We start from the raw sequence: 12,445 nt of genomic DNA, 5'->3' as shown, positions 1-12,445 counted from the left end.
AAGATTTCTTGAGGAATGATTGTCACTATGAGAGCAGCCGGCCAGGCACCACGTCATGGGGGACAGGCCAAGTGGAGAGGCAGACGAGAGGACCCCCCAGTCACCACACAGGGACCACGGTCTGTGCTGGAACCCGGGCGGCCTCAGTTGCTGGATTAACCTAACGGCTAATTAACCCCAAATGTCTGATCTGGACTCAAACCTGGCCTGGCCCTGTAAACAGCGTTCCCAATTTGCATAGAAAGGAAAAATGTAGAAATGACTCTCTTTCCATGCAAGCTCCAAGAGTAAAACGTATGTATGAGTCCAGGAGCCAATTCAACTCCCACGTCCTGTCTAAAGCTTTCTCTGGCCACCTGGGCCCGAATCATCTGCTGACTCCTGCACGGCCCTGCAGCAGCCACCCAGGTCAGTCAGTACTCAGGGCCAGGCAGCCTCCATCATGATTGCTCATTTCTAAGTGCACTGGAATCTCACTTTTATTGTTTAGCGGACTCTGTGTTGATCCTGTCAGCCTAACTAAATTATAAGCCCTTGTCAACTGACAACCAGCTGTGAACACCTTGCCTGAGATCTGATCTGAAAGAGAAACGCTCTGGGCTGCGTGGCACCAACTGAGCATGCTCAGGCAGGACGAGAGCTCCACGGACCAGTCAACCCTATTCAAAACCCAGAGCAGAGACTGGAGTGCTCGTAGGGCATGCGCTGGGATACCATGCCATCCTGCTGTAAGGGAGAGAATACGCTGCAGAAAAGAGTAAACCCGTGTTCCAGGGAAACGGAGTGAATCAAACTCAGAACGCCTGTCTGTGTCCCAGTGTGGAGACAGGGGCATGGTTTTACTCGGTGTAGTTTTCCCACTGTGCAAACTTTTAATAAAAAATGGGAAGGAGACTAAAGAAACATGACAGTATAATCCACGATCCTTGATTGGATCCTGGATTAAAATACTAACAAAAACAGTCTCTAAGGTCAATACTAAGACGACTGAGAAACATGAACAGGGAAAGTCCTTCAGAAAATATTCTAGTATCAGTGGTACCTTTCTTGGGCCTGACAATGGTGCGTGGTTACTGGACAATGAGAAAGGGGGAATCAGAGATTGGAGAGAGCGATTCATTTCCACACCAGGGTTTTCACAGTGAAGCTTTTGGGGCCCAGTTTCTACATGCCCCACCTCATTTCCCAGCAGTGCCAGACAACTAGGCCACTGTTACTAGGGTGTGTCACTCCCCATTTTTGATGCCCAACCCTCTACTTGGTACAAAATCCCACCCTCCCAATCCCTCTGCAGTGTTTGCCACCTCTCCTCTCACTAGGGCACCACTCTCCAGTTCTGACCATGCTGGGGTTCTCTCCTGAGGCTGGTAGGGGTGCGGGGGTGCCTAAGCTGGGAGCTGAGCAGGGTCCCTTTCTTTCCTGCTCCTGTCCAAGGACCAGCCCTTGCCTGACTCCTGACTCTTAGCCACCGCCTCGGAGTGCTGTTCGTTTCCTGCCCCTGCCCCCCACCCCGAGAGATTTCTGCTTGGCCAACCAACCCCCAGTCACCTCAACACACCTGCACCTGCCAAAACTACCCTGTCTGCTGACCACCAGCCAGCGCCACGCCACTCGCCCAGACGGACTGAGCAAAAGCTGAGGGCTACAGTTGGTTCCTCTCTCCTTAGTCCCTCGTGCCAGGGAGTCACCACTGTGGCCACTCTGTCACTGCTTCATCTCTTCCTCTCTGTACACAGCGACCACAGCAGCTGTGGGAACCACTAGCTTCTGTCTGGAGACAACTCTGCCTCTCCCCATTTCAAACTCCATCTTAGTGGGCCACCGCTCAAAAAAACTTCAACAAACTCTCCTTTACATCAAGAGGCTCATATCTTGTTTTAAGAATACCTAACACAGGACAACCACCCTGAAAAAGGGGCGCACACATGCCCTCACTCACAGGCCGCCCGAACACCACGGCTCCAGGATGCAGGTACACTTCCACCACGTCACTCTCGGGCACCACCTGGACCCGCTGCACTTCGCCCTTGGCCAGCATCTCGTTGACAAAGTCGTTCCAGGAAATGTTGCCCCCGCTGGTGCTGAGCGCATTCAGCAGGCTCATGACAACAGCGATGACGAACAAGGTGCGCAGCCGCTCGCGGTACATCTGGTCCTCCCTCTCCTTGCGCCTCCTCTCCTCTGCGAGCCGGGACCAGAGGGGCGTTAGACGCAGGCCTAGGCCACAGGCCCAGCCCGCCCTCAGTGTCCTCCGTGTTTTTGTCAGGAAAGCTCAACGCTGAGATCGTGGTGTCTCCTCTCCCACACGATCCCACATTTCGGACTTTTTTTCAACAGTGATTCAAGATTAACACTCATCACAAGCCATTCGAGGTCACCAACATTCCATTCAGGGGCCCCACTGCTCAGAAAACAAGAAATCGCTTTTATTTATTTTTTTTTAAAAGATATTTACTCCAGGAAAGAGAGGGAACAGTCATTTTCTTACCATGGAAAGTTCTTCTCTGGTGTACCAGTGGTTCTCAACTCTCAACCCTGGCAGTACATTAGAATACTTTTTTTTTTAATTATTGGGGAAAGGGAACGGGACTTTATTGGGGAACAGTGTGTACTTCCAGGACTTTGTTCCAAGTCAAGCTGTTGTCCTTTCAATCTTAGTTGTGGAGGGTGCCATTCAGCTTCAAGTTGTTGTCCTTTCAGTCTTAGTTGTGGAAGGTGTAGCTCAGGTCCAGGTCCAGTTGCTGTCGCTAGTTGCAGGGGGCACAGCCCACCATCTCTTGCGGGATTTGAGGAATCAACCTTGTGGTTGAGAGCCCAACCAACTGAGCTCCAACCAACTGAGCCATCGGGAGGCAGCTCAGCTCAAGGTGCTGTGTTCAACCATCCCTTGCGGGACTCGAGGAGTTGAACCGGCAACCTTGTGATTGAGAGTCCACTGGCCCATGTGGGAATCGAACCGGCAGCCTTCGTAGTTAGGAGCATGGAGCTTCAACCGCCTGAGCCACGTGGCCGGCCAAGAAATTATTTTTAAAGTCAAAAAACTTCCTAGGACCACCACGCGGTGCAGCTACACAGTAAACGCCCTCACTGAGAGCACATCTGACCCAGGCTATGAGGAATTCAGGCAGCCAAGCTTTGATTAGATACTAAACAGCATCAACAGAGTATTTATGGCACATGTATTAATAACAATAAAACAAATACTTTTTACCATCACCTGCCTTAAGAAATAACACCATCCGACCCCTCTGAAGACCCCATATGCCCTCTCCCAACCCCACAGCCACCATCCTGAACTTGTTATTTATCAGAATGAGTAACATTCAAATAAGTTGTATGTTACATAAATTTGAAAATAGTACACTTAAAGTGTAAGATACGTTATTTAATCTTTACAAAAATATTAGGGACCACTTACTTCTAGAATATTCTCTAAAGACCAATTCTTTCTCAGATCCATTAGATAAATCCCCCCAAATCACACTAGTCAGTTATTAATACCCTACTTAGGATACAGACAGCCTCATGCTCAATTCTTGGGGATGGAAAAAAGACAGAAGATTCAGCCCGTGATCTTGAGACCAAGGAAACCTTGGGGGAAGGTGAGTAGACCTCAGCAGGCAGTGGACGGAAAAATGCTCCAGGAAGGAGGGAGAGAGAAACCTTTGGAGAGAGACGAGGAACACATGCAGGGGTCACCTGTCTTCAGCCCAGAGCACAGCTGGGAAAGAGGTCTGCAGGTGGGCTGAGTTTTAGTGTCCCACCAAAGGCCAGGCCACAGTATTCCTCCCAAACTCCCCAATCAGATAAGTCCCCTCATCTGCTGGGATGAAGAGCAGGTGCTGTATTTTATTTATATGGTGCTTTCCATGGTCTCATGGCCCACGTACCCCAGTCCTTACAACCATCAGTCCTTACATCCGTTCACACAAGGAGGCCCTGGAACTACTTGTGCAGCACCCACCTGTGCAGTGTGGGCCCTTCCTTCCCAACATTCCAACTTTTTTACAACATTCCAAGATTTTACCAGACTTGTCCTTAATGATGCCCTTTGAGAAATGTACAACCCATCACCAGTTCTGCCCAAGATGGGCCCGGACCTATTTCAGCAACCAAAGCCTCAACCATTTATTTATCCCCCACACCATCCATATGTTCCTTCAGAAGCACAAACATGCTCGTCTGCTCCGGGGAAGGGCAGGGAGGACCTGGAACAGACACAGGGCTCAGCCCAAAGCCTGGGTCAGGTGGGCCGTCCACGCCAAGCTGCCATGTGGTTACTTCTCCAAAGACAAGAGTGCGGCTGGAACTCAGTGTGTACCGGCTCCTCTCTGCACTGCCTGGAGGCGTCACCCACAAACACACCACCTTCCTCTGCAACAATCAATTTAGAGGAATTCAAAAGCATTTTAAATCAGCTTAGAAAACACAAATGAAACCTACTGAGCAGCTGTCCTAGTAATCATTTTAAAAACATGAAGGTAAATTTTAAGTATTATCATACCTTGTTATAACAGATTATAATGATATATCTAATATTTAAAGCTCACATTCACAAAAGGCAGCTAAATAAAGCCTACCACTTATTTTGGAAAGCAAGTGTATGTTCTCAGGTGAGTACTAATTATTTAGAAACCATCTATTTCAAATATTTAATTTTCAATCTTGTTTCCTAATTAACAATGCTGACAGTCATCACACGAGCTACAACACACTGACCGGAAGGAGGCTCGTGCCATTAACATCTCTCATTCAGAGGCTTTATATGATCATAATGTCTATTTTCGATACATTTAAGACACTGAACTTGTGAGTCCCGTGTTCCTGGCTGCATGGCTACAGTGCACAAATCCAGGGTCATTCCTCACTGCTCTGCATGTAACACTCCACCACACCCCACATGAAAAGGGTTTGAAGCAATTCTGTCACTCAACAAGCATCTGGTCATAGAGTGTGAAGGTCGACAATTTTCAAAAGCTACAGATGGGTGTTAAATAAGACAGATTTGCACTTTAGCAAGAATTTCTAAAAACAATAAAAAGACAGTTTGAATTTTGACTCCAATAAACACCTCTTCCATTTTCTTCACAAAAGTCCAATTTTTTTCCAAATAAAAACCAGCCTGGGGGGCAGCCGGTTAGCTTAGTTGGTTAGAGCGCAGTGCTCATAACAAGGTTGCCGGTTCAATCCCCACATGGGCCACTGTGAGCTGCACCCTCCACAGCTAGATTGAAACAACTACTTGACTTGGAGCTGATGGGTCCTGGAAAAACACACTTAAATAAATAAAAGTTTCAAAACAAAAAACAAAAAAACCCAGCCTGGTGTTCTCACACACGCTGAGCCATACACGGCCCCCTGTTCATTCATTCATAAGGGTTAGCAATTCCCATTATCATCAGCTCCTGGCAGCCACCTTTCACCTTAGAGGTCAACTCAGTTCAAACTTACCTTTTTATTACCCTTTACACGATCATTCAGTCCTAATTCGGAGATGAGACTTAAGATTTGCAAGTGAGGTCACTGTGAACTGGGGCTGGGGGCTGGGGCAAGAACTGAATGGCACACAGTGGTTGTCTTATAGGACAGTGATCTTTCCTACTCCTTCTTCAAGGCCACACACTGTACCCTCCTCTCTCCTGGGGCTGCTTCTCAAGCCTGGAGGCAGTGGCAACACTAACCAGGTGTAAATGGGGGTGGGTTCAGCCAAGGAGTCTTGGTGCCTTCCTCCTTGCCCCAGAACCTTGAGTTCAGGACAGATCCAAGATTCACTCTTTCCATGCAGAGAACAGAAATGCCGCCTGCCTATAGGCATTCGGAAGATGACAAGGGACACAGGTGCTGATGGAAGCGTTTCTAAAAGGACAGGCAGGAAGGATCCAGCAATCGCATTAGAGACTGGGGGCAGGTGTGTTCAGGGCAAGGGGCGGACAGGTGCCTAGGCTTGCTCTATTTTTAAGATAGGACTGCTGTTGCTTAGATTAGAACGTGCGTGTGAAGACAACCAAGCTAGCCATTATTCCAGAATACCCGATAGATAGATCTACCTTCATCATCTTCAGGGGTCCTCCCCTTGGGTTTATCATGGTCCTTAGTCTTCTGATTCTTCCTTGAAGTGTTAAAATAGTAAGTGCCACCTACAATGAACAGGGAAAATATTTAACACTCAAGATCTGCAACTATAAAAAAATAAAAGCAAAAGAAAAAAAAACCCAATAAAAAAATAAAGATCTCCAACTACAGGGAGACATCTAGGAAAATAGTATATTCTCGAACAACCAAATCAAAACACAAACCTACATCCATAAGATTTAGAAGTTTGAGATAAAGCATTTACTTCTCTCATTCTTAGTATAGTATATACTAATTATAGAATACAAAGCTACTTCAACTTATTAAGTATTTGTAATTTAAATCAGTCAATGTAAGGGAATGAAAATAGTTATACACATAAATTTGAAAAAGTGTCATGAGTTTGTTGGAGAACAATCTCTTCAATACATAGTCACTTTAAATGAACTTAAACAAATGAACAACACAAGTGGCTTTGGTACACGCAGTAAGGCAGCAACCCAGCTCTCACCATCACCATCACTCCTCACACAAAAGGCTCTGTCTTGTGCAAAGTCTGAACTAATCAGTGTTTAAGATGGGGAAGCAAAGATGCTCGTAACTATGACCGAGCTGTACCTTTCTTCACAGACATTAACAGAATCACAAGTGAAACTACCCTGATAGCCACTCGACACAGATCAGGCTGGTTGGAGGGTGAAGTGTGTGCCACTGGGTGCGTGTGTAGATTTAAATGGGAAAACAGACAGCAGATGTGCCAACTGCTGGCAAGTCACAGCTCTCCCTGACTATGGGGGGCACCAGGCTGTTTCATGTACATTAGGAGTCAGAAGATTTTACTTTTTCCCTGTTCCAACTGGATAAAGGGGGGAGTAAAATTACAGGTGTCAATCCTAAGGTCCTCTGACCTACGATCAAGAAAGACAGCAGGATATCAGTGTCTCACTAAACAGTACATGCAACTCCATTGTGAGAGCAAACTATTTACAGGATGTTTTCAGTTACCTTCTGGATATAAAACATGTGAGCCTCTCTGTAGATCCTTACAAATGTTCTTGGAGCTGGCTAGAGAATATGACAAAGTTTTTTCAAGCAGCCCAATTATTGCTATATACCATAATTTCCAAAAAAAAAAACACAAAAAGGACAACTCAAAATAAGCAAAAATGGTCTGTTCAAACCTCAGACAATCTTCCTTTAAGTAAATTTCATTTCAGAGCATCTAAGGTCTCACGATAAATAGAAGCCAAAGGATCTCTTGGTGATTTCATTTTCCTGTCAATGTCAAACCAGCAATATTATCCTAATTTATTCAAATTTATCCTAATTTATACAAATGACACAGGCTCTGCCAGTCACTTCTCTTTCAACAGATACACACCTAAGAGCTTCCAGAGTCTGACTGGATTCTGGACTAGAAGCTGTTTCAACAATAATCCATGGATCCCTTCAAAGGTAGGGGTTAGCGGTCGCAATTGCAAACTCTGAAAAAAAAAGAATGAAAGTCAGGATTGGTCATACCAGCGTAACAGCACACCAAACCAACGTGGACTAATTCCCTGATGCAAAATCTTTCCTAAAAGCTCAAATATTTATTTATTTGTAATGTTTATATTGCCCTGAAATGTGAAGAAAGTCTGAGATTTCAAAGTTTTGACAAAACATCAAAAGAAAAAAAGATAATCAAAACATCAAAAGCCAAGAGAGCAAAGCAAAGAGTCGCTGAACTAAAGGCACAGGGCACTGGCTACCACTCTGTGCCTCAAGGTTCAACTATGCTGCAGGATGCCAAGCGGAGAGTTCTCAAAGGCCACAGTGACTGCCCAGAGCCTTTGCTCCTGATATCTCCAGACGACTCCATGTAGAACACATCCAGCAGTTTACCAGTCTATATTTCCAAAGTTCTGTTTTCAAGATGAGTATTCCCCCACCTGAGTGTGTTTCGTGTTAAGGTGGTCCAATTTAACTTTTTCTGTGTCTGTGTTGGCAATTTCTTAATTTGTTTTATTTATTTTTAATTTTTTCCTTAGCTCATCCCTGCCCTGCTGCTGCTATGGAGAAAAGTAACACCTTGCTCAATTCAGTGCTCTTTGGTAAGAAGCACATTACATGCAATTTCCTTTAGTACGGAACAGAATGAAAATTCCTAGTCTATACAATTATTGCCCCATTTAATTACTACTACTATTCTTGGCTCAATGATGACCAGAAGTCATACAACAGAGAACCCAGAATGTGGACTCAGACCAATAAATGAATATCAGTGTGTTAAAAATAGCACACACACGAAAATTGTCATTCTTCAAAGTCAGCCCCAAAGACTGTTTAAACAGGTCACCTTAGTTTATTACGATTATAACCATTGGTGAGATAATCTGTTTAGATTTCACAAGTATGTGTGAATTGTGTACTTCAGCCCTTCCTTTCATAGAATAAGCATAGGGTCAGACTAAAGATAATGAATTATAATGTTCCTTCTCAATAGAACTAACAAGCCAAAAAACAACTGTAATACATCTATAGTTGCCCTCACGTTCAGGAAGGTGGCCAGTAATCTAGAATAGGATTATAATTCAAATTCGTCCTCCAGTTATGGGAAAATATAACAATAATAAATTTCGACCTAGAATGTGAAGGTTGAACTAAGAGAGGGCTGGAAAAAAAAAACAGCCAAAAACGCACCAGGAGTTTGGATCTTTGTTTTCAGGATGAAATGTCAACTTTAGCAGGGCCTGGAACACAGCCTTCACATAGAGAGTGCTCCATGAATTTGTGTGTCAATAATGTGTGAAGCCACACGACAAAAGGAGAATACAGCTACGTGGTATTTTGCTCACACAAAACCCTCAGGCGACCTCTGAGGGCTACTGTATGGAACACGCTGAACTCATCCCGAGATGAGCTCCAGAATCAATGCGAGCCCCGTGTAAAATACGTCTCTGCTAGAAAACGGTGAAACTCACTAGATTCCATTTTAAAAAGCCAGAAAGAACAGTAAAAAATATTGACCCACGAAGTACAGGCTGAAAACACCCAAACCGGAGCCTCTGCGGATGCGCCGGCTCCTCCCGGGCCCAGCCGGAGCGGCCTCTGCGCCACCGGGGTTACCTGCAGGGCTCGGCCTTCAACCCCGGCGACACCCATCGGAGGCCTGTGGACGAAGTATGGCCACCTCCTCCTAGCCCCGGCGGAGAGGCCTGAGCCCCAGCCCCAACAGGGGCCCCGCAGCCTCTCCAGACCCGGGCTCTGGCCCTGCCCGAGGGCGCGCAACAACAGCCACGCGGCCGCCATGTTGGCCCGGAAGCGGCCCCGGCGCGGTGGGAGCCTCCTCCAAGCGCCTGCGCGGTCGAGGTGCGGGGGGCGGGAGGGTCTACTCAGGGCGCCTGCGCGGTCGGCGCCTCCAAGACTGCTATGTCCCCTGGTCTCGGCTTCTGGGGTCGAGCTGCCTATAGTCGCCCTGTATCCGACTGGTTTCCAAGCGGCTTAGTGAAGTGCCGCCCTGTGCTGAGCGCCGCGAGTATAAGTGCAGCCTGGCGGCCCGGGGAGGGAGGGTATTGGGAGTCGGCGCCGGGCCGCTGGTGGGGCGGGCTTCGCCGCAGCAGGTCCCGGGTCACGGAGCGCGGCGAGGGAACGTGCGAGCACAGCCGGGCCCCGAACCCAGCCTGGCTGCGTCTTGGCACGAGGGAGGCCCCGCGAGGGCGGAGAGGGCCCTGCGCGCGGTCTGGCGCGGGTTAAGAGGAAGGACGTTAAGAAGGAGGGTCGCCGGGCACCCCCGACGCGGGCACAGTCTGGAATCTCGTTCTACAGATGTTCACTTTCGAGTAAGATAACCGTCTCCTGAACTAGTTATCTTGTTCTGGAGGCACGCTGACTCGGTTCTGAAAGTCATTCCAGCCCTGGTGGTCAGGATCACGGCCCAGACACCAGAGTCCACTCTCTGCCCGTGGGAAATGAGCAGGCGGGAGTCTTTAATCCCCGGCCCAGGCCGCCTCCTTCCTGACTTTTCCCATCTCTTTCCCTGCCCACCTTCGCTTTGCTTGAATGCTTAGTTCTGAGACTGATGATTGATGAGAGCTGAAAAGCTTGTTGAGTGTTACAGTGGAAGCGTTAGGGTGACATACTTGTTTCTGTGCTTTTCTGTATTCCCCAGTGCCTAAGGACGAATCATAACAGCCATATTCCTGAATGGTAAAGAGTGTCTGGCTCCATATCACACACTCTTATTTCATACTCACAACTCTGAGAAATAAATACTTTTACTAGGTATTTTACAGCTGTGGAACAGACTCAGAAAAATTAAAAGTAACCTGTCCAGGGTCACAGCTAGGAAATGATGGCACAGAGTTTCAGAGCTGGTCTGACTAGTTTCTGGGCTACTCCACCAGTAAGCCTTAAGTATTACAAAGTAACATGTATGACTAGTATGTCCTTCTCCTTCCTCTCCCTAAGACTAGAAAGGTTTGGGGACATTTTTTTAATTAAGTGTCCTGATTATTGGTCCTCAGTTCTCTGGCAGCTGCTGCTTTTGAACAGGTTGCTATTTGTGGTTGGTTGGTGGAGCTAGCAGCCTCATAGCCCAGGGCTGCTGCTGGCTACTCTTGAATTACACAACTGAGCTGCCTTTCCTTTTGTTTCTCCTGTCCTTACAATCTTCTTTCACAATCAATCCATCCTCCCCCATTTCCTCCTCCACTATTTTTCATTTTTCTGGTTAAATTGTCCCGCCTACTTTCTGCCTTCCAGCTGGCTGTATCCTGCCCTCACTTTCTCCCCAGACAAGTCCTGTGACTATAACCAAACTTCCGAGAGTGGTTTCTTGAGCTCTATCAAAGCTTGTGCGAAGCTGCCCTGACAGGAAGTGACCAAGCCCACCCTCAGGCCTGTTGTCTCATTGCCCAGTTCAGAGAATGTGTGACTCAAAGCCTCTAACAAACATGCATGTGTTTGGGAAGAGTATAAGATGCAATCCCATCAATATTGTTTGAAATAAAATTCTTATTGTGGTCCAACCTCTACCTGGTGATTCAGTTGTAAGCAGTGCAGGATGATGTCAGGGGGCCAGACTCTGGAGAAAGAACGTTGCCTTCTGTTCTCAGCTTATGACCTTGAGCAAGTTATTATTAACTTCTCCAAGCCTCAATTTTCTCATCAGTAAAATGGGGATGATAGTTATCTGCAAAGTAAGGCTGATATCAGCCTTGAGTTTCCCACAGGGTTGTTGTAGATAAAATGCAATTAAAGTATGTGAAAGCAGCTTGTGAACCAGGGAGGTGTTCATATCCAGGAGTTATTCCTAGGATGTCGTGGGAAATGAGGTTCTGGGAAAACAGACTATTGATTCATTTATTCAAACACATGTGTTTAACAAGTATCCTTTGAAGGCTGACTGTGTCCCTGGCCTCAGGTGAGAGGTGAATCATGACTCTGAACCCCACCTTGCTTCAGTCCCACCTCTGCAGTGGCCCAGAGCACAGGCTCCTGTGGTCTCAGGCAACACGGATTTAATTTAAAGGTTCAGGTGCTTCATGCCCTGGACCTAGAGGATAAAAAATGCTATAGGAAAGCTGGCTCACAGAATCTTCCCTGGCTCTTAGGCCCCACTTCATCACCCACCAGGACATCAGATTCATTTCACTTTCCTCTCAGCTATTTCCGTCACTGCTATCTTTATTCTTTCCGTACTTCGCAACTTCTGTTTACTCATTTGTACTTCCTCAGCTCTCTGAACTCTGTTAATCAGGACGTTTCAGTGTGACTTCCCTTAACATCTGAGAAGCAACCACACAGTGAACTGGTTTGAGTCAGGGCATGTCCTGGCTCTCTGTACTGCCACCCTGGTGCCAGGTGCCATCCATTCCAGATCCATGAGCAAAGTGAGCCTCAGGAGGTGTAGAAAGGCCACCCTTTCAGTCTGGGCTGCAGAGGGTGTGTCTGTCCCACTGTCATCCCCAGAACTCCACTCTTTCTCAGCGTGGAGGAGCCTCTGCTCACTGTTAGCTGAAGGGCTTCAGGCAAGCTGCTCTTGGAACAAACATCAGTCACTTTGCCTGTAAAATAGTAATAATACTTTAGCAGTCTGGAGACAGAAGTGGATCTATTGGGCCCTTTTTGGTTTTAAGATCTAGGCTTCCTTGTTAATATTAGAGCAAATAATTTCTTCTTCCCAAATTAGGCAGCTTAGTGGCAACTAAACTTCTAAACTTTTAAAAAATTTTTGTTAAATGTATTGGGGTGACATTGGTTAGTAAAATTATATAGGTTTCAAGTGTACAATTCTATAACACATTATTTATATACTGCATTCTGTGTTCACCACTCAGAGTCAGTTCTCCTTCCATCATCTAATATGACCCCTTTTACTCTCTTCTACCAC

General features: G+C 46.6%; 1 protein-coding gene across 1 annotated transcript in view; it reads right to left on the bottom strand.

The window, feature by feature from the left end:
- The window catches only part of SPG7 (SPG7 matrix AAA peptidase subunit, paraplegin), a 30,434-nt gene extending 20,423 nt beyond the window's left edge, over positions 1 to 10,011 (bottom strand). Inside the window, exons 1-4 of the mRNA XM_033128843.1 lie at positions 9,181 to 10,011; positions 7,454 to 7,556; positions 6,048 to 6,137; positions 1,940 to 2,181 (exon numbers count right to left, since the gene is read on the bottom strand). Of these exons, the coding sequence (XP_032984734.1) occupies positions 1,940 to 2,181; positions 6,048 to 6,137; positions 7,454 to 7,556; positions 9,181 to 9,363 (618 nt within the window). The 5' untranslated portion in view covers positions 9,364 to 10,011. The remainder of the gene's footprint in view (positions 1 to 1,939; positions 2,182 to 6,047; positions 6,138 to 7,453; positions 7,557 to 9,180) is intronic.
- Between the last annotated feature and the right edge of the window lie 2,434 nt (positions 10,012 to 12,445).

Source organism: Rhinolophus ferrumequinum, chromosome 15 (genome assembly GCF_004115265.2).
Source record: "Rhinolophus ferrumequinum isolate MPI-CBG mRhiFer1 chromosome 15, mRhiFer1_v1.p, whole genome shotgun sequence".
Taxonomy (NCBI): domain Eukaryota; kingdom Metazoa; phylum Chordata; class Mammalia; order Chiroptera; family Rhinolophidae; genus Rhinolophus; species Rhinolophus ferrumequinum.
The sequence above is the reverse complement of the archived record's forward strand: the minus strand, read 5'-3'. Positions and strand labels throughout refer to the sequence as shown.